The sequence below is a fragment of the Aulonocara sp. 'chitande type north' Nkhata Bay genome, linkage group LG23 (genome assembly GCF_057382095.1).
Source record: "Aulonocara sp. 'chitande type north' Nkhata Bay isolate Kocher_YH1m ecotype deep benthic linkage group LG23, A_spYH_male_GT1.1, whole genome shotgun sequence".
NCBI lineage: Eukaryota > Metazoa > Chordata > Actinopteri > Cichliformes > Cichlidae > Aulonocara > Aulonocara sp. 'chitande type north' Nkhata Bay.
Genome location: NC_141365.1, coordinates 5,954,736 through 5,978,404, shown reverse-complemented (window position 1 = coordinate 5,978,404; position 23,669 = coordinate 5,954,736). Strand labels below are relative to the sequence as shown.

The 23,669-nt window shown below is 40.1% G+C and overlaps 3 protein-coding genes across 4 annotated transcripts; 2 read left to right on the top strand and 1 right to left on the bottom strand.

The window, feature by feature from the left end:
* Positions 1–2,566: 2,566 nt before the first annotated feature.
* Positions 2,567–7,598, bottom strand: LOC147301041 (serine/threonine-protein kinase NIM1). Of its 2 annotated transcripts, XM_086283031.1 has the most exons (4): positions 7,485–7,598; positions 5,600–5,902; positions 4,992–5,260; positions 2,567–3,979 (listed from the first exon to the last, which is right to left on the bottom strand). In XM_086283031.1, exons 1-4 carry the CDS (start codon positions 7,504–7,506, stop codon positions 3,227–3,229), a joined length of 1,347 nt encoding a protein of 448 aa, XP_086139157.1. In that variant the 5' UTR covers positions 7,507–7,598; the 3' UTR covers positions 2,567–3,226. The 2 variants fall into 2 exon arrangements, with proteins under 2 accessions (XP_086139157.1, XP_086139156.1); XM_086283030.1 differs by lacking the exon at positions 7,485–7,598 and having other exon boundaries at positions 5,600–7,468.
* Positions 7,599–9,514: 1,916 nt separating this feature from the next.
* pole4 (polymerase (DNA-directed), epsilon 4, accessory subunit) lies at positions 9,515–11,888 on the top strand. Its single transcript, XM_086283032.1, has 4 exons — positions 9,515–9,917; positions 10,899–10,983; positions 11,412–11,453; positions 11,619–11,888. Exons 1-4 carry the CDS (start codon positions 9,669–9,671, stop codon positions 11,630–11,632), a joined length of 390 nt encoding a protein of 129 aa, XP_086139158.1. The 5' UTR covers positions 9,515–9,668; the 3' UTR covers positions 11,633–11,888.
* A 7,531-nt stretch (positions 11,889–19,419) lies between these two features.
* Positions 19,420–23,092, top strand: ccl44 (chemokine (C-C motif) ligand 44). The gene is made up of 5 exons (XM_086283950.1): positions 19,420–19,580; positions 20,449–20,578; positions 21,263–21,407; positions 21,526–21,606; positions 21,723–23,092. Exons 1-4 carry the CDS (start codon positions 19,517–19,519, stop codon positions 21,562–21,564), a joined length of 378 nt encoding a protein of 125 aa, XP_086140076.1. The 5' UTR covers positions 19,420–19,516; the 3' UTR covers positions 21,565–21,606; positions 21,723–23,092.
* Positions 23,093–23,669: the final 577 nt, after the last annotated feature.

The following is a 23,669-nucleotide window of genomic DNA, read 5'->3' as shown; positions in this document are numbered from 1 at the left end:
TGAGGACATGACATTAGCCTCCATAAAACAGGAAGACTGATCAATAAACTACACGAGCAGGCAGAAACATTTTTCTTCAAAAACGTAATACTCACTCGTTTGTTTGTTCTCTAAGTATTTCTGGGGCTGATTCGCAGAGTCAACAGTTTAGTTAGTTAGTTTAATTTCTTCAAGCTGGAACAAAATCCTTCCTCTTCTTTGTTCACTCAAATGTAGGACACAAAAAATGGAAAACTTTGTCTTTAATTTTCCCAGCATGGAAGGATAGTCGGCTTCATCAGTGAGTTGCTCAACAAATTTTGTCATAATTTAGAGCTTAACTTGACCTCTTAATACCAGTGCTTGGTGAAGAGAAGCAGACGTCTCTATATTTGGCCCTGTGTTGATAAGACCACTGAGAAATGAAGATATCTGAAGCTGGAAAATTCTCTTTGAATATGAGTATATGCTCTGCTAACACTCACAGGTCAGTGCCCACTGGGGTGACTGGTTTTAACTGCTGATCCCAGTAGATCAGAAATTATTATGTCTTTAACGCTGAAATCCTTTCAATGAGATAATAATTTAGCTCTCACATGAATCACCAAGTTCAGATAAGGATGCATACTTTAGTGTTGGTGTAATCAACAACGGTTGAGTACAGGAAACAGACAAACTTCATTACTCGTCCTCATAAAGCTGCCAGAGTTTCACAATCGATTGTCTTCTCGGTTCAAATCATATTTCTGTGAGAAAAGTAAACTAGTTAATGTTCAAAGAGCCGCAGCTAAACTCTGAAGGTGAATGTTGCTCATCCTCCTCAGTTTTTACGTGACAGACTTTAAACAGCTGTCTGTGCTGCAGGTAACAAAAGTGCTGAACATTTGTTGTAGTTTTAAGAAATTAAACCCTGAGACGTGTTACGTCTTGCTCCTATTTGACAGACACTTAACTTTCTCTTCTTTCCTTGGAAGAGCGCTCACATTCAATGGCTTCAAACAAACAAGCAGCTGCATACTGAAACCAATCAGTGCAGATAAAAGCAGCTGGCTATGCAATAATAAATATAAATTAAGGGTCTTTGTTCATGCTGATATCAAACTAAAACTAAACCATTTATCATGTCTTAAAGTGAGGTGGTTTAAAAGGTAACGACTTTGGGGAACTTTTATTTCTCTGGTGGAGAGATTAGGAAAGAGAATAAGCAGGGAGGTGCACATACATATGTTTAACATGCAGTCCACTATAATTGCAGTTTTCTTTGTTTTCTTTTGCAAAAAACCTCATAGTTAGTACAAATTGCCCATATTAGGAATGTACTGTTTACTATTTCACAACCATCTCTGCTCTGATTTGTCATTCATTCGGAGCTCAGGGGTTCTCTTTTACTGCCAAGTACCATTTCCAACAAATGCAAACTTGCTTACGAAGACAAAAACTTGGCTCTTTGTGATAATTCCAGAGGATGAGTAAAGGTAAAAGCAGAACATTAATAATGTGAAAGTAACAAGTGTAAGAGAAGAGGGAGAAAAGCAAAAAGAAAAAAAGACTAAGACTTTGATTATTATGTGATCATATGAGCAAATTCATAGATTTGTCCTTCTGGTCTCCGGCTTTACATCGCACAGAAAAATCTTCTGCTTTTGTTTGGTGAAGCTGAGTGATATGTCACGCTCATTTATCTTTGAATGTAAACTCTGGTGGAAAACAAGCAGCTTACTTTGCAGCCATGCCCGTGTAGCCTTTTGAACCCCTTTTTTCTCAATGTTAAGTTCACAAAGAAAATTAGCGATTAGATCTGTGAGCAGTTTAATGAATGACTCTGCTGAGACTTGATGATAAGAGCTTTCTCAGGTGGAAATGATAACAGACACTTATTGCCCACTGGTACTGAACAAGAGCAGAGTCATAAATAAACAGCGAGTCAGGACTAATTCTTGGCACTTGTTCGGATCTTTGTGATCTCTCTATATGTCTGCGCTTGCCCGCGCAGTGTGTTCACATTCTTGTGCGAACAGGCTGCGGGTTGAGGGCTAAATATTTTATTGCAAAATATAAAGCTTATGATAGTGCCAAATACCCATCAGAAACAGAGCAGGTGTGTGCAGTCATTGACAGGACTGACGTCAAGTTGTAATGTTACTGGTCCCAGAGCTATACCTGGTTTAGAGAGACTGCTGTACCCTCAGGGAGAAGTGCAAGTGATGGGAAAATGAACCATCATTAACTGGAGAGAGAGCCAATTCGTTTTTATATGCACTTGGGGTGAAATGACACGTTATGTTCGCAGTGCACACTTTCATTTTTCATAAACTCCTTTTACCGAAAGGGCTTGAATTGACTCCAAAGTCAGTTCCTGAGAACTGGCTCGAGAGTCGAGGATTTATCGAATTTCAAGGCTTACAAATAAAGAAGATCTCATTTTGCATCCCAGTAGAAATTGCAGTTTTTAACAATATAAATCTGGAGTCTTGCATGCAGCAGAACGAGACGATCACATTGTCCTGTGATAACATGCCTCCTGCTGGAAGGAAAGAATCGGGGGAGGATGTCCAGATGAGGAGATTAGAGGGGAAACAGTTTTAAATTACTGTTTGAAAATAACTTTATTCTGTTTAATGAATCTGGCCTTAATCTTTGCTAGAATTACTGATACAGCGTGGCTTGAAGCTCAGGGCAGCATCCCTGGAGGATTTATGAAAACATTGCTTTAAAATGTGAGCAAACATGAGAATAATTTACAAAGATATGAAAAAGATAGATATAATAACACCAAGGTAAACTCTCAACATTCATTGTGCGCTTGACTCTCCTCCTTAGTGAACAACGTGAACTGCATTTATAATCACTTTTACGTCACATGCATACCCAATGAAGGCATTTGAGGCATTTGCTGTAATGCAAATGCGGTAGGCTAATTTTACAATTTATTTTTTGTTTTCTCTCTTTTTCTTATATTTCCTCCTGATACACATTTTCTTTTTTACTTTCTGTTGGGCCAAGCATGTTCCCTTGTGGCTGTCTCATTAGGCTTACCTGGATTAGGTCAGATTTATGTCCTGACTAAGAAGGATTGGAAGATGCTGATAGCCATTTAGTGATTGATAGGTGTTTTGCGTCAGTAATCTTGCCGTTGGTGATGTAATCACAGGCATGTAACATAATACCTGGACTGCATGAGAGCGCACACATGTGATAAAGTCGCTTTGGTGCCACAAATGAAGGAGTCCGGTGCAGCTCTTTGTCGTTATAGTATTGCACATACAGTGGAAGGATTGTGTTTGTCAACTGATGCTGCAGACCACTTGCTCGGACTCTCGTACTCATCTGGTTGGAGCACAGAGTAACCCACAGCCTCGACCAACCTCCTCTTCTGGACTCGATGGAGGAGGATCCGATAGGCCCCTGTCAGTGGATTCCTGCAGTCCAAGCAGGGGTTATTCTGGAAATGAAGCGCCACGACCCCGAGATCCGACAGCAAACTCTTTACCTCTTGCTCTTCCACGCACAGAGTCTGATTTGTCTGTGCAAAGTGAGCAGGAGACAGTGGCAACGGCGTATAGGGACGAGGGAACTCAATCCCCTTCAGCCAAGCACTGTCTGAAATCTGCGTTAAAGAGGAGCGATCAACAGGCACAATCCGCAGCATGCCTTTGATGACCAGCTGGCACGGATCTGGCACATAAGAGGGGATACGGTAAGCCCCCTGGAGGATGCAGCGCTTCAGCCTGCCCAGATTTTCCCCATAAAAGGGTAAAGTTGCTGTTGTCATGAAGTACAAGAGAATACCTAAAGCCCAAATGTCTGAGTAACGTCCGGAGTATCCCTTTTCCTTAAAAAGTTCAGGAGCAGCGTAGGGCGGAGAGCCACAGAAGGTGGTGAGAAGCTCAGCAGGGCTGCTCTCTGTGCTGAAGCCAAAATCCCCAACTTTGATGCAAAAGCTGGTGGTGTAGAAGATGTTCTCCGGTTTCAGGTCTCGGTGGATGATGTTGCAGTCGTGCTGAAATGTGACACACACATGGACAATTTTAGAAAGAGTTCTCCTTTAATGCTCACAGAGAACGCCAGCGCACTGGTTTATTTCTGCACTGTGGGGCAAAACACTGATATAGCAACATTTCTTTGCTTCATCTTATGATAAGTTATTAATGCATTTGTGTTGGATATCTACATTTTGATTTAAAGAGGATCGATTTTTCACTCTGCTCATTTTGATTTTTGGACCCTATCAGAATAGCTTTGCAGTCAGTGTCAGAAGTCAGTTTGTGTCCGATTGACTGAGGCCACTCTGACATTTAATATGAGCAGCTGCTAGCACTTAGCTGATCCCATTATTTGAAACTTTGCCCACTATAACAGCTTAACTAACCTATTGTGAAGAAAATGAGACGCTCAGAGGGGATAAAGACGGACAGGGAACTAATTAACTATTATTATTATTATAACACCCACATGCACTGATGAAGCATTGTTTGGCCTGGCCATTCCAGGATACATTTTCCTTCTGCTACACAGATGTGGCTCATGTATCGAAATCTCCCGAATCAATAATTTTTACAAAGAAAAACGTTATTGGGAGCAGATATTGTGAGTTACTCATGACTCAGACACCTAAATTACATGCTTATCATCTGTCTACACTGCAACTATCTATAATACACTTTAACTAATATTTATTTATAATGCATCTTCTGGTTTTAGTTTATTTTAACTGAATTAGTGACTCTTAAACTGTTCTCTTTGTTTACTCATCGAGTGGTCAGTGGCGCGGTCTCTGTGCTCTACCCTGCATGTCAAAGTATCCTTTAACACGATACTCAGATTTGACCCAGTTTCACATTCTCATCTCTACTTATTGTTAGAGGCCTTAAGGTTTCAATCTGATCACGTAAGTCTGGCACATTTTGAGTCAAGCTGGGATTTTTTAATTCATTCCATGCTTTCTCTCCACATTTCAATCAGCGAACATATCACAGACTCATGCTGTGACCAAGGGTGAAACCGAAGCTCACCATGTGCTTAACAGCAGAGATGATTTGTGCGAAGACCAGCTTGGCTTCCAGGTCGTTAAGCTTCCCCCTCGTGGTGATTCGAGAGAACAAGTCTCCACCGCTGCCGTACTCCATGACCAGATACAGCTTCCGGCTCGTCTCCATCACCTCATAAAGGCGCACTATGTTGGGGTGGCACAGCTTCTCCATGCAGCTGATCTCTGAGGAAGTCAGAGGCTGTTTCTTCTTATCCAGATGCAGCTTGTCCATGATTTTAACAGCTACTCTCTCTGAGACAGGAGAAGGGGAGGGAGAAGGCTTAGCTGTCAGTGACAGATTTAAAGAAGGTCTGATGAGGTTAAGGACTGAAATAAGGACGGATGTACATTTAGGAGATTTAAAACAAGAACAGACGAGACGCATCTGATCAAAAGGAGGGGAATTAGCTTTTAATAGGATGATTGTTGCAGCGTTTTTTAAAGTCTGCACTGATTTATGGTGCTCTTGAACACTTATTCAGAACACTGGAATGTGAGTGAAGCAGGAATGAGTTTGAAACACATAAAAAAGATGACTAACGGTGACTGAATAACTGGGACGAACATCCTAAATAACTGACGGTTCTTTACCTTTCGTCAAGGCATGGATGCCCAGCCTAACTGTAGAGAAGTTGCCTTGCCCGATTTCTCCACGCAGCTCGTAAAAGCCGATCCTTCGACCGAGCACGAGGTCATTGACGATCTTCTCGTTGTGGGTCATGTCATAGACGATCCTCTCAAACGGAGACTGCGCTCTCCTCTCTGCGTCAGTCAGCTGCGGGGTGGCACACGTGGCAGCAGAAGCCAGGGGCTTGGCTGGTTTTTGCGTCTTCGGAGAGTCATCTTTGGATTTTTTGCTCGTTTTCTCTTTCGGCCATAGACGCATTTTGACGGCTTGGAAGTAAAAGCAAAAAAAGTGTGAAAACGTTGCAGCAGTGCTGCGTGAAATAGCAGAAATATTAGGATTTCCTTTAGATTTGGACCGAGACGACATCGCTTCTTAGACAAACACCTTTGTGTGTGCAAGTAGAGCTGTATGGGACATGGATAATAAGGTTGACCTCCATGCTAACTTACCTGGTATGTAACTGTACATCCCACATAAGTCAAAACATCAGGTCTGTATTCTGCCTAAATTTAACCCGAGTTTCTATCTGCACTTTTAAGCTGTCAGTGGATATTATTGAAAATGATGCTATGATAGACAAGAATGTGGCAAACTGGGTTTTAATTTATTTTGCTATCACTCATCTGCTTATGTTATATTCTTTTGCTTTAGGAGAACAAAAACAAAGTATAATCTGAAATGAATAAAACTGAATCTCTTCTCCTGGTTAGAGCTTCCACTCACACCGTTTCTGAAAATACTAACATTGCACCTCTGCGGTGTTAGTGTTGTGACCACTATGCAGGAAACAAGATTTCTGGATCACGGTAAATGGATTTCAATATGTGTGTTTTCATTTTTAATGGACAAAAGCAGGATGTTGACCGTTTTTTCTGCTCTGGGAATTGAAGTTTTCTTTTTTTTGGACACAGTTCTTAAGAATCAGCACGTTAATTACAATTTTTTTTTTTGATAGTGTACAAATTTCTCTCAAACAGAACAATGCTTTGGCTCGAACGATTGCCTCGTACGGCGTTTCTTTTGTTTTTACAGGAAATTGTGCAGTACAGTCTGAGCATTGCATAGAGTCTCAAATCTGACCCAACAGTCAGGTCAGGTGCCAGACCGGCTACTTGAATCCTGTGTGGGCGTCTTGGAGAGCACGCATAACCTCTCAAAAACGACTGTGAGCAAAATGAACCAGCCAGTCAAGTATTACCAATAATAATAAACAAATATTAAACATTACAGTGTGATTATGTTCTTCCTCCTCTTGGACTTTGTCGATCAAATATAGCCGAGGATTACTTGGGTTTTTTAGATGGAGAATTAGTGCCATTTAGCTTGCAGACAGCTATTTATAGGATGCTAATGAAGACTAGACTGGCAAAACAAGAATGAACAGAGTTGCCAAATTAGGATTACACTTCCACGCTGCGTATGAAACCGAGCAGGCAGATGATTATTATCAGCATTTGGATCCATGTGAAACTGCTTTTCTATTATTCTTGTTAAATCTACCTGTAAATGTAACAGCTTGTATGACTGGAGCGATGTAGTCACTGTGAAAAATAATAGCAATGAATGAGATTTAATGAGTAGCTTTGAATCATCTTTTGTGGAAAATTCACATATAAGAGTGGAGATATATTCAGTTGCCAATCTGGCGCTTCTGAAATAAAATACAATTTTAAATCATCCAAATATGGGTTTTCTAAATCTAATCACCAAGGCTACAGTTGATAAGAGATTTTATACAGATGATTTAAAGTACTTTTTAAAAAAGTACATCTAATTTTAAAAACAACATGAAAAAGAAACGAATCACATTAGCTGATCAATAACAGTAATAAAACTAAAATATTTTACCTGTGAGCTGCGAGTCCTTCATATCTCTTCCTCAGAGTGTAACACCTGACTGTGGCTGAACATGTGAATGGAGCTTCAGTGGACTAAAGCAGTCCTCACAATCCTATTAACAGAGTGTATTAGTGGAGTGCTGACATGACCTGACACAATGGAAATGATGCAAAGATACTTTCAATGAATAAAAATAAGCATGCCTGCTTTCATAATGATGATAATGCTCATGTAACTTACACATGAAAGCAAGTTCGTGGGCGTCAAGCTCTGACAAAAAATATATAAAAATATTATAAATAAATAAAAACTAAAAAGTGTTTTAATAACTTTCTGGAATAAAATAAAGTGCTAATGAAAACAGCTTCATACATTAAAATATTCAGGTAAGAAGAGTTTAATGTGCTATTTAGATACTCTATTGCAGGTGGACTGGAGCCTATCCCAGCTACTATAGGGTGAGAGGCAGGGTACACCCTGGACAGGTTGCCAATCTGACACAAGGCTAACACAGAGAGACGAAAAACTATTCACATTCATCCCTGTGGGCAATTTTGAATCACAAATTAATCTTTGGACTGTGATAGAGCCAGACTACCTGAAGAAAACCCACGCAAACACGTAGAGAAACATAAAAGAACTAGCAGATTACTAAAAGCCCAGCTTTAAGCTTTAATAGCTCTTTAAGCTCTTTAACACTTTAAAGCCTGAACCATATTAAGCATATTAATATAGTGATTTTCTCAAATAACTGCCAGAAAATTATTTTGTTTTGCAAATATAGCGTTTAGGGAACCTTCTGATGAAATAAGAATAAATTAATTAATATTAATTAATTTAATATTAATATCTTATTTGCTACATCTGGCTTTTTTGCCATTTATTCCTTAAAAATGCATATAAGGGAAGATGTTTTTATTTATATAGGCAGAAGAAGAAGGTTTGTGGGTCTAACACTGTACTCATCGGCGAAAGTGACAAGTTACCAGAGAGTCATAAGCATTGCAGATTTATGAGGGAAACTATCACAAGGAAAATAAAGCAGCAGTATATTCTGAAATAGAGGTTTTGTAGACTTTTGATTTTTTTTTTTCAGTTTTACACAGGAGAAAATATGATGTGAAGAGACACAGACATATATGTCTGTCATAATTGGCTAAAAAATGCTAATATTGTCAGATATGGATGAAAAGAAGGTTTGAGAATCTATGAATTCATTCAATTGAAACTCAAACACTGCTGTCAGATAAAACAGCAGCTGAAATAACAGAGAATTAGTTAATAGAGACTATCACATGAGACCATAAGAGCAAACTTCAGCTTCCCATTAATCATGCTGTATTCACATAACAAGAGAGAGCTTAAAAAGATTGCAGGTGTTGTGATATTAGATGGTAAAGTGTTCAGCCATAGCCATACACCACATCCACACTTGGATGACCTCTGTGTCAGCTGATGAAGGAACCCACACAGTGCGTTGAATCTAACAGCAACAATAATCATTAAAAATAGAGCTAATACTGGACACCAGAGACAAACAAAACTTCAAATGAATACAATTTTACTGACTTGTCATTAAAGTCTTTATAAGCCATTTATATTTCACAATAGAGTTCACAATAAGTTCACAATAGCGTATACTGATGCACATTACTATGCAGTTGTTTTTAATAGTTTGTTCCCACTGCCCCCTAGTGGAAATATTGAGGAGTACAGTTGAGTTTTCCCACTTTTTGGTAAATGTCACAAAAAAAATAACATTTAGCGCATACACAAAATAATGTAAAATTACAAAGTTATAAAAACGATATATTTTAACCATACAATAGCAAAGTGTTATTTGTGGCCAACTTCACCTGCGACTTCGTGTCTACACTCGGACCCCTTGGTTAGTAGGGCTCCGGCTACACCCCGCTATCTAGGCGGCAATGTGCGGTGAATGACGTTTAACTTTAGCCAATAGTGAGGCCTGGATTCACAATCTGTCCAATCACCGAAGAGGATTAGTTGGCGGGGCCTGCACTCACTGACGAATCAGCGCAGGCCTTATCACGAAAGCCCGGAACCACATGCTGGCGCGCGCCCGCTGCTGTTGTTGATGTTATTATCTGTGACATGTAGCTATTAAACTATAGTCGTTTCTACGTGTGTGTTTATTTCTTAAGTCATATAATTAGCGCAAAATATCAGAAAATGGCAGCAACAGTGACGACGAGTCTTGTGACCGCAACGGAGCACGACCCTGACCGGTGTGAGAGTGAGGAGGAGACCCGCGGGGCCGAGGCGGAGGACAGCGGCCAGCAGCAGCAGACGGGCCCAGTCACGGTGAGCCACAGCCGGCTGTCCAAACTCCCGCTGTCCCGCATCAAGGCTCTGATGAAGACCGACCCAGACGTGGCCCTCGCCAGCCAGGAGTCTGTGTTCATCATCGCTAAAGCCACGGTGAGACCACTGATATCCTAACCGGTCCTGGTAACACGAGTGCTGACTCTATATGACGCTAACAAACTTAAGTGCAGATAATAAATAATCTATTTTCTATATGTTTCTAATTCATTTTAGTTTATTTATCAAATTACTGAAATTACTGAAGTATATTTAAACTTTAGTGTAGGTTAACCTTTGGAATAAACGCAGAGTTTACTCATGTTAATGTCTAACTAAAATGTTAGAGTCAAACTGAACAATCATCATGCTAGATAGGGAATGAAAGCTAGTAGAAGCAAGATGGGATACATGTGTGAATGAGAGGGAGACAGGTGTAACAGTAAAGCTGCAAGGAGCAGAGGTAGTGAAGGTAGATGAGTTTAAATACCTGGGACAAACCGTGTTCAAGAGAGGTCAAGAAGAGAGTGCAGGCAGGGTGGAAGTGAGTGTTGGGAGACTGTGTGACAGAAGGATAGCAGGGAAAGGGAAGGTTTACAAGGCCTGGTGTCAGTGAGATGTACGGTTTGGCGATGGTGGCGGCAGGAACAGAGCTGGAGGTGCTCAGGTTTTCGTTGGGAGAGACCAAGAGGGACAGGATTAGAAATAGAGTGTTTTAGAAGGACAGCTCAGGTTGAGTGCTTTGGGGTTAAAGACAGACTTCAGAGACAATGGTTTGGACATGTTCAGAGAAGAGATGGTGGATATACTGGATGCTGACTGTGGAGCTGCCAGGCAAGAAGAAAAGAGGAAAGATCTTAGTGGAGGTTCATTGATGCGGTGAAGGAGGACATGCAGAAGAGCATGCTAGCAATAGGGTGGCATGGAGGCAGATGATCTGCTGTGGTGACTGTTTAGGGAGCAGCCAGTTGTGCAAAAACAGTTGCATTTCAGCACAAATATATTTTATCAGTGGCTTATGTTAATTAAAAAAAATCTATTTCTGATCGTTTCTCTGGTTCATTTTGAATGATTTCTTTTTGGTTTCTTTTTGTACAGGAATTGTTTGTTGAGATGATCGCCAAAGATGCTCTAGTGTATGCACAGCAAGGGAAGAGGAAAACTTTGCAAAGAAAAGACTTGGGTAAGTGGATTAAACATGTGCTTAATTCCATTTAAAGTCTACTTGCATAAATAGAAAATGGGCTGGTGCTTGTATAGCATTTTCCTGTTCTATCAAAGAACATCAAAGCACTTGTGCCTGTGTGCTTCTAACCTAACCGGGGCACAGTCATCCTCCAGCGGTGATCAGTGTCTTACCCAAAGATAATTATACAACCTGCTTCATAAGCCTGAATTTGACAGTTGTACATATTTCTCAGAATAACAACTACATCACGCTGAGATTTGACTTGAAGAAACAGGACGTGCTTTAATTTTAGGCCCCTGTTCCTTTTCTGTGACTGTCATTGCAATACTCAGCATTTTGCAAAATGTTGCAAATTCACAATTATATGACACCATGAGTAAAATATTGTGATAATATGGTATCATTTGTTTTCTTTTCCGCAGACAATGCAATAGAAGCCATAGATGAGTTTGCATTTCTTGAAGGTAAGCCATACAAAGACAAAAGTAGAAAACAACTTTTAAAGTTGTCTGGATTACGATGCTGATTGAATTCGTCACATGCACAAAATTCAGTATTCCACTTAATATTGAATTTATTGGCTCTGTTTTGAACCAGAATATGTTTTACTGACTTTATTTTTTCTGCAGGCACACTGGATTAAAGACTGCTTCAGGAGACTGGTCAAAACTGTTTGCAACCATCCAAGTTTTTATTACAGGGTCATAATTCACTGTTGGAAACTTTCTGCTACTTTTCTAAGTCAAAATCTGAAATTCAACATTTATTAATGCTTTTATACGATGGTTCCTCAAGATTTTTCATGCTTAACTTTGAAGACTTGTGATGGAAATGTGTACATTTTTTGTATATACTTGTGAAATACTATTCACTGTACAAGAAATAAAAGTATGTAAACAACAGAATGAAGTCTGTGCAGGTGTGTGTCACACTCAGCATTACTGGTAAAGCTGTAAGAGTAATAATATCAGGCTTCAGTGGAGTTTTCCAATTTAAAATCTGCAGAGTGACATTAAAAGCAAAAAGATTCGTGCACTGCAAACTTGACCCCAATTTTAACTAGTTTTTCAGATCTCCCAGAGGTAAACAAGAGATTAAGCATCTTCTGAATAAGGTTCAACATAAGAAAAATGAATGACAAGCACTGTGAGCAACACTCACAGCTGAGAAACTGAAGTGCATACTTTAAATTCCTTTTTTACTCCTGCACAGTTCAGGGGGATGTATTTTTGTTTGTTTGTTTGTTTTTAAAGCAGCCTGCTCTAAAGTAAATGTGCTCATCCAGTGATGTCAGAGCTATCCAGGGTCCTGCCCTTGCTAACACATTTGTAGAATTTCCTCCTTGTATTTAAATAATAGAATAACATCTTGAAGTTTTTGGAGACAAATCAGATCACCAATTTTTTTTTGTCTGTATAAATGTCTTGAGCCGTCTCTTGTCTCTTTATGTTTCACTTCTAAGAAATCAGACTTGTAATAATTTTAGTGGTTTTGAGAGCAGTTCTGCAGGCTTTCCTTTCATTTTGACTGCTTTTTCACTCATTTTCAATCCAGTCCTTGGACGTGAGCTTTTTCAGAAGAATGTTTTTTTATTAAGCCAGTTAACACTGAGCTATGAATCATTCAAACATAACAAAGGCGCCCAACTCAAGCAACAAACTGGTGTTGTGTATAAATATAAAAGAACACTTGGCAAAGAACCACTTTTAAATAGTATGTTTTTGCACTTTGTTACACAATCTGTTCCCTTTTCTCATGTTCAATCTATGAAAAATACCACAGTTTCACCAGCATAAAATAGTATTTATAAAACTTATGTCAGGATGGTTTGCTGTGTGTCCTTAAAACATTTCAGGAAATTGGTTCTGTGAAATTCAAAAGAAATTGCAGGCTTAAAAACTATCCGATCAACAGCACTTGAAATTCATGTCCTTAAGTAAATGTGGCCCATCAGCTGCTCCATCTACTGTTCACTGAAGCAGGCAGAAAAGGCTGAGGTATGCCAAATTACATAAGAGCTGGGCTGAAAAGTGATGAATCCCAATTTGACATTTTATCAGTGTGTTTGGAGATTTTAAGGAGAGAGGTACACTACTGTCGTCAGCCATCTGTAAAACAATGGTGTCTCTTTCATGGTTTGGGGCTCCATTTCTGCCAGTGGTGCTGGAAATCTGGTCAAACTGATGGAATTATGAACACAGAAAAGTACTACACCATACAATACCATCTGGAAAGTGTCTGATTGGCTTCATTTTTCAGCACGACCGTGATCCCAAACACACTGCCTATGCAGTAAAAGCATCAGTCATAAATCTGTCTCCCCAGAGCCTGTTAACTGTTTTTAAAGGACTTTAAGGGATTTCTAAATGTCTTTGTTGTTTACCCTTCCCTTGAATCCTTGTCTGTTATCTCCCAGTGGGGACATAACTGCAGTAAACTAATTTGTAGTAAAGAACGTACTGAATTAATTTTGTTTGATATTTTAAATTTGTGGTGGAAAAAAGGCTACTCTCAGCAGAACGGCCTTTACTGATGTTTACTGATGCCCCGGGGTATTTTGGCTCTACAGCAGCCTCAAGGTCAGCCTAGTTTTTAGAGTTTTCGACTGCATCTCCTGAACAATTATTTCTGCAAACTTGTTCTTGTCATACTTTTCATAACAAATAAAACTGCAGGTGACACATGAAAGATGCTCTGCATTTAAGACGATGGCGTATTATGTGAGATGTTTATTTTTTCAAATATTACTAAGATAATTCTCTTGGAATAAATATTATGTCATTACCATTGCTGGAACATTGAGTTTTGGACTCTTACAGAGCGCACCGCAGCCAGTGGTGAAATGTTGAAGGTCAGATTTCTTGTGCAACACAGCGACCCTCGAGTTTGCATTAGGAATGTGTCTGGATCTCTGTGGACATAAGATGTGTGCTTTTCTTCTTGGCAGCAATTTTTAAACATATCCAGAGTGTCCAGTTTCTCACTCCAGGCTCAATCAAGACCTTTTGAGTTTTGGTAGTGCGGATTTTCAAAATAAATGCTCGAGTGTGTTTAAGCAGATTTTCTAGGTTTAGTGTTTCGGGTGTGGGGAGGGGGGGTAATGAAACAGAGCTGTGTGAAGCACAGATATTTGGGTCCCGTCAACTCCCTGCAGAGGAATGCCTGACTGGCACAGGGGAGCATGCGGTGCTCTATTCTAATAAAATATAATCGCATGTTGAAGCATAATTTTATTTCCACAGTCGATTAAGACATTCCATGAAGGAAATCTCATGTGAAGATAAAATGCAGAGCTTTCCCGTGTCCAAAGCAGAACATGAAATATGAATCCAGGGCCGGTTGGCCTAATGATTCGCTTTTATAATAATGGGGGGAAATGGCATGCTGGGATAAGCTTTAACCCCTTGGCTTTTTAAAGCTTAGTTATTTATAACAAACTAGTAAAACTAAAGTGGCATTTAATACAGCCAAGACCTCTTTTCAATTTTAAGAATTTTAATTGCACTTATTTGCATTCTTTTTATTTAGATATGCAATGATTACCATAAAATGGACACAATAGCTCTATCACAAGGTTAAGCATAGGATTTTGCAATGCTCTCCACATGCTGGCATTGACAACATGATTTTTAGCTGCTGCGGGGGAAATAAGTATTTCTCTCCCTTTTTAAGTCATAATTTTAAACACTTATGAAAAAATGAAGGAAAGAAGTATCCCCTTGGAAAATATGATTTATTACTTGGATTAATTCTTGTTGGCAAGCGGAGCTGTCAAATGTTTCTTGTAGTTGGTCACCGGGTTCGTGTGCACTCAGTGGGGATTTTTGGCCACTGCTCTTCATAGATCTTTCACAAATCCTTAAGTTTTCTAGATTATCACTTAGCTACACAAAGCTTCAGCTCTCTCTATAGGTTTCATACCACTCACATTACTGATGTCACCAAAACAGTCCATTTGTCAATATCCTGCCCCAGTCTTCCCTCACTTATGAAGGACACCTTGAGATTCTTGAAGTTCTCCATTGGGGGCAGTAACTTGTCTCTGGATTGGAGTGAACACTCCACCCTTTTCCAACTGAGAACCATGGCCTCAGATTTGGAGGTTAAGCTGCAGGTGCTGCACAATCCTGTACCCTTTGCAGATTTACATCCCCAATGCACAATGCTGCCACCGCCTGTTTGGTAGGGATGATGTTCTTTGGGCCATAGTCAACAGTCATTTCTTTCTAAATGTTCAGAGCCCAATTTTGGTCTCATCTAACAACCTTGAAACGTTTCTCCGAATGGGCCTTCTTGAGCAAGTTTTCAAACCACAACCTGGCAACTTGTCACCATTGGTTTTCTTGGTGAGCGGGGTCCTGCTTTGCATTCCTAGGGTTATCCCTTGTTGTTCCCATGATCACTGATGATGCACATCTTGGGGTACCAGCCTGAGGGCGATTGACAGTTACTCTGTCTTTCCTTCATTTATTAATATGCACTCTGCAATCATGTCTCCTATGTCCTTAGACAGCTCTTTGGTCTCTCCTATGGTGGTGAGGTTTAAAAAGGAATTGCAGGTTATAACTTGTCCTTGAATTTTGTGCACTCATTTCATTGGAACTTTTTGCTCAGTATTTTAAGCACAAAAAACAATGAAAAAAAATGTGCTGTGCTTAATTCAGTTTTCAAAATTGCATTCCACGCCGCTTGTTGTCTGTTTTGTACACCTCCCAGTTTGCTGCCTTGCAAAGATTATATCAAGCATTTGCCCCCCTGCATGTTATCCCTTACAAATCCCTTTTTGGGAGCACAGTCCGATCTGTTAAGACCGTGTGTCCAGTTCAGTGGGTTGAGCCCTCCATCATCTTTTGGAGGTCAAACTATGCCTCTGTACAACTCCAGCTCTTAACATTACTCTGGTCACCCCGATCGCTCACTGCTGTTATTTTTATTTTTGATTTCCCTCGTGTTTCTGGGTCGCCACACCTTGACAGGAGATATTTAATCACTGCAGAGATATCCGTAAAGTGTAGGGCTAACAGGCAGACCTGTAGTCATGTGGAAGGTATGTTTTTACAGCTGAGATTCCAACCTGATTTCTTGGGTCAAATTCTTGAATCCCCCTCTCTTTTACATGCGCACGCACACACACGTACACAGCTTTACCCCAAACACACCCCTCAGTCAACAGTCTGCATATTTTCATATCCAGGGTTCCATAGGAGACATTTTGTTGCCATGTTGTCTGAATATTTCTTGGTATGTTGCAGTAGCCAAAGGATAATTTGTTCCTTCTTAAGATCTGTTGAGCCACAGGAACTTAGACAGCCCCACATCAATAAAATCCAACAAAATGTGTCCATTATATGTGCTACATTAGTGTCTAAAGCAATATTTCTCTACATGAAATGCAACTCATTGTTCCAGCACTGCCCTGCCAGCATATTGAAAGTTTGTCTAATGCATTCTTTTCTAAAGTACAGTAAATCCAGAGTATTTATAGTAATGAAGTTTGATGGGTTTGAATTTGCAAGCTTAATTTGTGTGACAAGAAGGGAAAATATCACCTTTACCCCCTTAAAATATCCATATAATTATTTAACGGCTCTTTTCTACCAGATTCACCCAAACAGTTTTTTAAGCCTTGTCAGCGCAGAATGAGAACAATGTACATTACATTCCTGTGTCAGCTTTGTTTGATGATACTTCATGTTTCTCCCTGCAGATACATGGCCAAACCTAAATAGCAAGGCACCATGTCAACTGAAGTCCTTTCATCTTCCCAAACCATCAACTATGAATGTCAGGCATTGGTGTCAATCCAACACGAATAACTTGCCACAGCGGATCAGAGTAAAGCACAGTCATGAGACCCCGCTACGTTTCTCTTTGACATACGCGCTCCATGTTAGTTGTCAGCCTGGGTATGACGTGATAGCTTTTGAACAAACAGGTGATATTTCCTTAACGGTGTAACAGAGTAACTCCACACACACCTAGAAATGATCACTACAATTTATTTTCACATAAATTTTCACACAGCGGATGATGCCAACTATGAATTTCAATTTCTAGGCTTGCACGAGTCCAAAAACATTCTTTAAATATGATAGCTGTGATATATTGTCTGTGTATTATCACTTATTGTGTACCACACCTATAAGAGCTATAATTCTTCTTAATAAGTTATTAGTTTTCCAGACACGTTAAGTGCCTTCAGCCCTATGATGTGGGAATATTTGTGCATCTGTCACACTTAATCCAGCCTTTGATTGATCACTTTATACAATGTTGCTGGCAGCCTAATCAGACTTTGACAAAGTGTGTTTGTCATTTTTCTCGATCATAGGGCCAGTTCAAAGGAATACCTTCCTGAGACAGATGCAGGCCTACATCAGTTTCTCTAGTTCCTGTCTGTATAATTAGATCCTGATGTTGTTTTCTGTTGAAGTCTCCCTGTAATGGATGTGAGTGTGCTAACATAGTGCCTCCAGCGTATTCGTGTGGTGTTTGGTTAATGAAACAAAATAAATGAAACAATGTTTTATAATGATTTATGGTTAGAAAAGGAGAGACTACAAAAACATTTAGGACATATTTTCAAACATCTGAGTTACTTTATTAGGTAAATTTATAACATTTACTTGGTGACAAGTTTGCATCAGCATGAGCCAAGGCATGCAAACGAAATTATAGTAAGAAAACCAGACTAGAATTAAAAGGCCTCAGATTGGTTTCACATTGTTGCCAGATTTTCTACGAAGGTCTGGACTTTGACTGAGCCACTGCAACGTTCTTTTGTTTTTCAGTTGTAAATTTGCTGCTGTGCTCGGGATCATTGTCCTGCTTGCGTGACCCGACTTTGGGCCAAGCTTTAGCTGTTGAACAGATGGCCTTACATGTAACTCTGGGTTGCTTTGGTATACAGAGGAGTTCGGAGTCAACTCAATGACCGTAAGGTGTTCAGGTCCTGTGGCTGCAAAACAAGCTGAAAGTATGAGGTGTTCATGCTGACAGCCTGTGTTTGGTTTGGGCTAAATATGGCACTATGGCCAAAACCGTGTCCTCATCTGTGGAAAGAACACTGTTTCAGAAGTCTTGTGGTTTGTTTAGATGTAATTTCACAAAAATTAAGCTGTGCTGCTATGTTTGTTTTGAATGGAGGAGACTGTTTCCTAGCAACCCTTAGAAACAAGCTATGGTTGTTTAGTGTTTTTCTAATTGTACTACCATAAAGTTTAACATCTAACATGCTTAATGAGGTCTGTAGAGTCTGAGATGTAGCTCTTGGGATTTTTGCACATCTGACTCCAAACAGAACCTCTAAAGCTTCAGCTTTTATAAAGGTGCTCACACTTTCTGATAATCAGTTAGCAAGTGCATTTGACAAGCAGCATGGCTGCCACTTACCATCTGTATTCCACCAACAAAGGTGCTAGCCCTTTGTTTACTTTTTGAATGACTGCTTACAGCGGTGCATCATTAGCATAGAAACGTAACGTTAACATGAAAATTAACAGTGTAAGAGGCCAAGGAGCTCAAAATGAGCAGATAAAGGGATATTAAGCATGTTAAATGAGAAAACTTTTTTCTTTTATGTAGCAGTTTAAGCCTTTAAAGCCTGAACCATGAAATATCATAATGTTTTGTGTTTAATGAACCTTCTGATGGCAAAAAAGTAATAAGATATTTGTATCAGATTTGCTACATCAGACATTTTTTTGTATTTCAGTTTTTGAAGGAAAAAAATCACACTGATGATATCTGAATAACTCACAAAAACTTGGCTTTAAAGAGTTAAAGGAGCATAAAATGTATCTAAAAAAAATAGATTTCATGAATCTGTCTCAGACTTTTTGCTCTATTGTAAAATGTTACATGAATAACATTTATTGCCATTTAAAATGACAACTGAAAGAGACATTTTTAAAGCAATCACTCATATTAACATCAGGATAAAGATATACTAAAGGAGGCAGACAGAAAACTCTGTGGTAAGAATGATCCAGATAAAGTTCAGATACTACCGCTTCCCCTACAGCCCGTACAGCTGCAAACCATTTTACATTCATTTTGTTATTTGGAAATGAAAAAAAGCCAAATAACTGGATTTATCATGGGAATTAACATAAATGCTGCATGTTGAATACTTCTTGATAACTCGCCTTTTATCTATTTTGGTTCTCAATGAGAAAAATGCAGGAAAGCAAAGGAAAAAAGAATGAAGGAGTAATTTAACACCCTAAATGAAATAAATCAGGCCTGGCATCTTGAGTGAGGAGACTGAAAGGGAGAAATGAGGGAGAGGTGAGATGAATGTGAAAGAAAAAGAAGGAGGGAGTTAGTTGAGCATAAGAATGAAAATGGATAAACAGACGGTGGGAGGGAAAGACAGTAAGACAAAAAAGAGAGGTGGTAAAAGTGAGTGAGAGATGGGCAGGGAGGTATAAAGAGAGGGAGGGAGTAGTATAAGAGAGGCAGCCATAGAGGGAGAGGTGACAGAGTAGATTATCCTCCTCTCCTCTCCTCCTCTGCCAGCCTCATCATGTTCATGCTGCAGATGTTGACTGTTATCTCTCTGACTGTTATCCTCTTGGCATCTGTAGAAGGTAGGACATAACCATACTTTCTATGTGTGTGTGTGTTGCATGGCTTGCATGCACCCTGCAGGTGGACACTCTAGCATAGACGGTGATGGCGAAGACAGAAAAGGAAAGAAGAGGGAAAGAGGAATAGCAGCAGCAGGAGCAGCAGGGAGGGAGGCATGGATGTAAACAGAGGAGCAGAAATCACATCACACACACACACACACACATGGAGAAAAGACAGCAACTGTGTCAGGGCTCAGTTCGCGTGATCGTGTAGTCTTGTCTGTTTTCTGAAATGTAGTCAAAGCGCTGGAAGTGCACTGATGTGGCTGAGGATGGCTTCAAAATCATTTGTGGCATTACAAAGCAGCACTGTCCTATTTTGCTCCTGCTGCCTCACATCACACTTTCAGTTGTTTACAGATTTGGATGAAGGGACATCATGGCATTCCTTACACACAAACACCTCGCTTTTTCTACCACTTTCTCCCGTTTCACTGGCATGCTCGTATGTTTCTCAGCACAACGGGATGCCATTATAATTCCTCTGGCATTCTAGTGTGTGTCCATATGTGACTCTGCGTATATGTGGGGCATGTGCAAAATACTCTGCTTCGGTCTTTGCTAATATCAGAACAGGGACTTGACAGTGCTGAAAAACTATAAATATGAACGCTCAGATTTAGGGTCTGATAATCTGCAATAATTTCTATTATTTGAAACTTTTCTGCCTGGCGTGATGCTGCATTAGCATCCCGTTTTCACAAAAAAGTAATTGAATGTGAAATCTATTCAATGATGTGAAACACCTGAAAGTTCAGCATCATTCTGGCAGTCTGCTTTCGTTTCAGTGACTCATTTGTCTTCCTTTGTCCGTGTTATTTCCTAGCCATAGGTGTGCAGATGAAGAACGATGTCCAGTGCTGCATGCTATACTCCCACGGCAAGGTGCGTACCAAAGATGTGTTGCGGTTTGAGGTGCAGACCGAGGGGCCCGACTGCAGTATACAAGCCATCATGCAAGTATTTCAACTATCCACTCCTGGAGCTAAAGAGCACACAGCAATCTGCAGGAATGGAAAATATGCCTCTCGTTAGAGGAGGGCAGAGCTTGGGCTGAGAGGCATTGTCATCTTTCCAGGTCATGTTGTTATGGCAGGGCTTAGAGCTGTAATTGCCAGGGAAGTGAAAAAGGAAATATGTGGGAATAACAAGCCATCTGAAAATACCTTCTGAGCCAGCTGAGCCCTGCTGCAGCCAGTCAGTCAGTCAGAACAGCAGGGTTTATTTAAGTAAACTACATTGTGATACCTATTGTTTCCAGCAGGTCAGGGAAATCTGATGAAGCTGGGGAATGAAGAGCTTGCTTATTCATGTGGCCCAGTTAACAAAAGCACTGAATTCTCATCCGTTGGATACGAGGCATTATTTTCGTTACCTGTTTTAGTTTGATCGCAATTTGTTCTTCGTTATACTAGAGGGGGAAATACAAAATTCCCTCTTTATCATCTTATAGTATATAAATATTCATTTTAATTTGGGCTATAGCTGGCAAATACCTTTGTAGATCTCAGCATGATCTTCTCCTTCTTACTGCAGCACATTCAAATCGGTGTGTTTCCATCCTTTGTCTCGAGTCTTCAGCACATCCTTGTACTGTCATCCTGCAACTTCTGCACATAATTTGCATTTGTCTTTCAAAGACTGTACACGAAGAAGGCGGTGAAGTGTGCAGACCCCAGAGACCGAAAGGTAAAGAGGTTGCTAAGAAAGCTCATCCAGAGACAGAGAGACAAGGCCCGCCAAACCAAATGGTTCCTTTCTGACAACCTTCCTGTCATGTCAGAGGTGAGACGCAGTCTGTTACACGGCTACTTTACTGTATTCTACACCTGAGATGTAATAAAGGCAGCTTGATGAAGTGAAACCGAGGAGTGTTGCAAAGTCATAATTTCCATGTCTTCAGGTCAAGAAGGACCACTTGGTGGTTCTCAGTGTGGAGTGATGGAGCGATGGAGGAAATATGGAGGAAAAGTTGTAGTCATAAGTAAGGCTCTTTTCCATATGTTATTACTCATATAAACTTGGTATGTAGGCTATATGTAAAGTAAATCTCTAAAAGTCTCATCTGGGATTTTGAGCTGTCTTCCTGTGTTTCTGCAGGCCAAGTAAACTTTCAGCAGCTTGTCATCTTTACATGTCAAAGCTCGCTGACTCTCCAATCATCGTGTCTCTCTCTCTATCTACACTATCCGTCTCCCTGGGACTGGACCTGGGCAGCAATACATATTTAGATATTTAAGAATGAACTCTGCTTGAAATATTCCCAGTATGTGGCTGGAACATTCTCAACAAAGGGGGTGTTATTTGTAAGATATGTTGCAAAGATTTTTTTTAAAATGGCTTATACTGTTATTTGCCAGAGACTGCCTGAAAGTGTCTCCCTCTATAAAAAAGCATAACCACTCCTGGCTGATGTGAAATCAGTGAAACAGATGTAATGAAATGAGCAGTGATATGAATATTGTATATCACCAAGATACTCTTATGGTTATTTGTGACTTGTATACCTTAAATGTGTAATGACACTTCATACAGTAAAGTAGATGGGGTTTGGTTACGGTACACTGAGCGTGCAGAATATTGAGATAACATGTCTCCAGTGGTATGGTTTACAACTCCTTTTTCAGGCTATATTTGACTGTTTATAAAAAAAAAATCACAGTTGACTCAGAGTGAATGTTTCACCTGGATGCAACCTTCACTATAGCTCAAGAGCAAATGTTCCTAATATTTTGTCCATTTTGTATATTGCGTGTTTGTAAAGTCCTGTATGAAATGTGACTCTAACACTAGGCCCTCAGGCATCAGCGACAGATTTAAGTATCTATTTGGAGTTTACATTTCTACGTTTAAACAATAGTTTGTCACTAAACTATGCCAAAGTGTTCATGATTCAGTTCACCACATGGCCAGGCTGTTAAAACTTAGAGGGCTCGACTGTGTGCGAAACACACAAGCATTGCATCGTAGGAGAATGCACTATATGTTAAAACACAGCATCTCGAGTGAACAATTTTATAAATAAATCTGAAATAATAACTAGAAGGGCTGCAGCGTCTTTTTTCAATCTTGAGATGTTTGCGTATCGCTTTCTACAGCGTGCTACTGATGTAGCTCAAAGTCAAACAAAAAAGAGTAAAATCTCTCACAACTGCACAGACATTCACTTTTATTTATATAACATCAAGTGTTTTAAAGGTAAAGACCCTACAGTAATACAGAGAAAACAATCAAATGACTCCCTATGAGCAGTGTTGGGAAGGTTACTTTTAAAATGTATTCCATTACAGATTACAGAATACATGCCCCAAAATGTATTCTGTAACGTATTCCGTTACGTTACTCGATGAGAGTAACGTATTCTTAATACGCTGGATTACTTAATATATTATCATGCTGTTTACAACTACGTGAATGTCCTATTGCTGTGATTTATTACTGTTACTGAAGGCTCCGCGGCTCCGAACCGTAGTAAAGGACCTCTGGCTAATACAGTGGGTTCCGTGTCGGGCTCGTAGCCGAAAAATAGCTTTACTTTGTTGTCTGGGTCAACTTTGCTTGCGAGAGACAGAGAGAGGCGTTGAAAGGCTGCTCCAACGGAACTTATTGTTTCGGAGGAAAACACCAACACAGCGTACAGTCGAGTCTCAAGAGCGTACTTACACCTGGGCTCGTCAGGCACTCTTCTTGGCTGCAGTGGTTATTATTATATTTACATGCTTCCAGCTCCCGTTTTTGCTTGATGACAACTCCTACTTTTCCTTTTTCTCCCTCCCTCGCTCACAGACACATAACGGGTACGGCAGTCCATTCTCCCTGCAGCACGGACTACACTGCCCATGATGCTACATCCTGTAGCATTCTGCCTATTAGCTTAGCACAACAACAACAAAAAGGCGCTCTCTCACCCAGGAAACACAGAGAGAGCGTCGCCCTGTAACCATGGCAACCGTAACGCTGCCGCCTGGAACAACAGAACATAGCTGTCAAACAAAACCCAAACAGTCCTGACCCGCCACAATATGAAACAGGGAAGTACCGCCGTGT

Bases quoted from the DNA above. Each gene is read 5' to 3' on its own strand.
- ccl44 (XM_086283950.1), top strand. From the start codon at position 19,517: ATGTTCATGCTGCAGATGTTGACTGTTATCTCTCTGACTGTTATCCTC. The intron at 19,581-20,448 runs GTAGGACATAAC...GTTATTTCCTAG, and splicing joins CCTCTTGGCATCTGTAGAAG to CCATAGGTGTGCAGATGAAG. The intron at 21,408-21,525 runs GTGAGACGCAGT...CCATGTCTTCAG, and splicing joins ACCTTCCTGTCATGTCAGAG to GTCAAGAAGGACCACTTGGT.
- LOC147301041 (XM_086283030.1), bottom strand. From the start codon at position 6,002: ATGTCGTCTCGGTCCAAATCTAAAGGAAATCCTAATATTTCTGCTATT. The intron at 5,261-5,599 runs GTAAAGAACCGT...CTCCTGTCTCAG, and splicing joins CATCCATGCCTTGACGAAAG to AGAGAGTAGCTGTTAAAATC. The intron at 3,980-4,991 runs GTGAGCTTCGGT...GTCACATTTCAG, and splicing joins TCTCTGCTGTTAAGCACATG to CACGACTGCAACATCATCCA.
- pole4 (XM_086283032.1), top strand. From the start codon at position 9,669: ATGGCAGCAACAGTGACGACGAGTCTTGTGACCGCAACGGAGCACGAC. The intron at 9,918-10,898 runs GTGAGACCACTG...CTTTTTGTACAG, and splicing joins TCATCATCGCTAAAGCCACG to GAATTGTTTGTTGAGATGAT. The intron at 10,984-11,411 runs GTAAGTGGATTA...TCTTTTCCGCAG, and splicing joins TTTGCAAAGAAAAGACTTGG to ACAATGCAATAGAAGCCATA.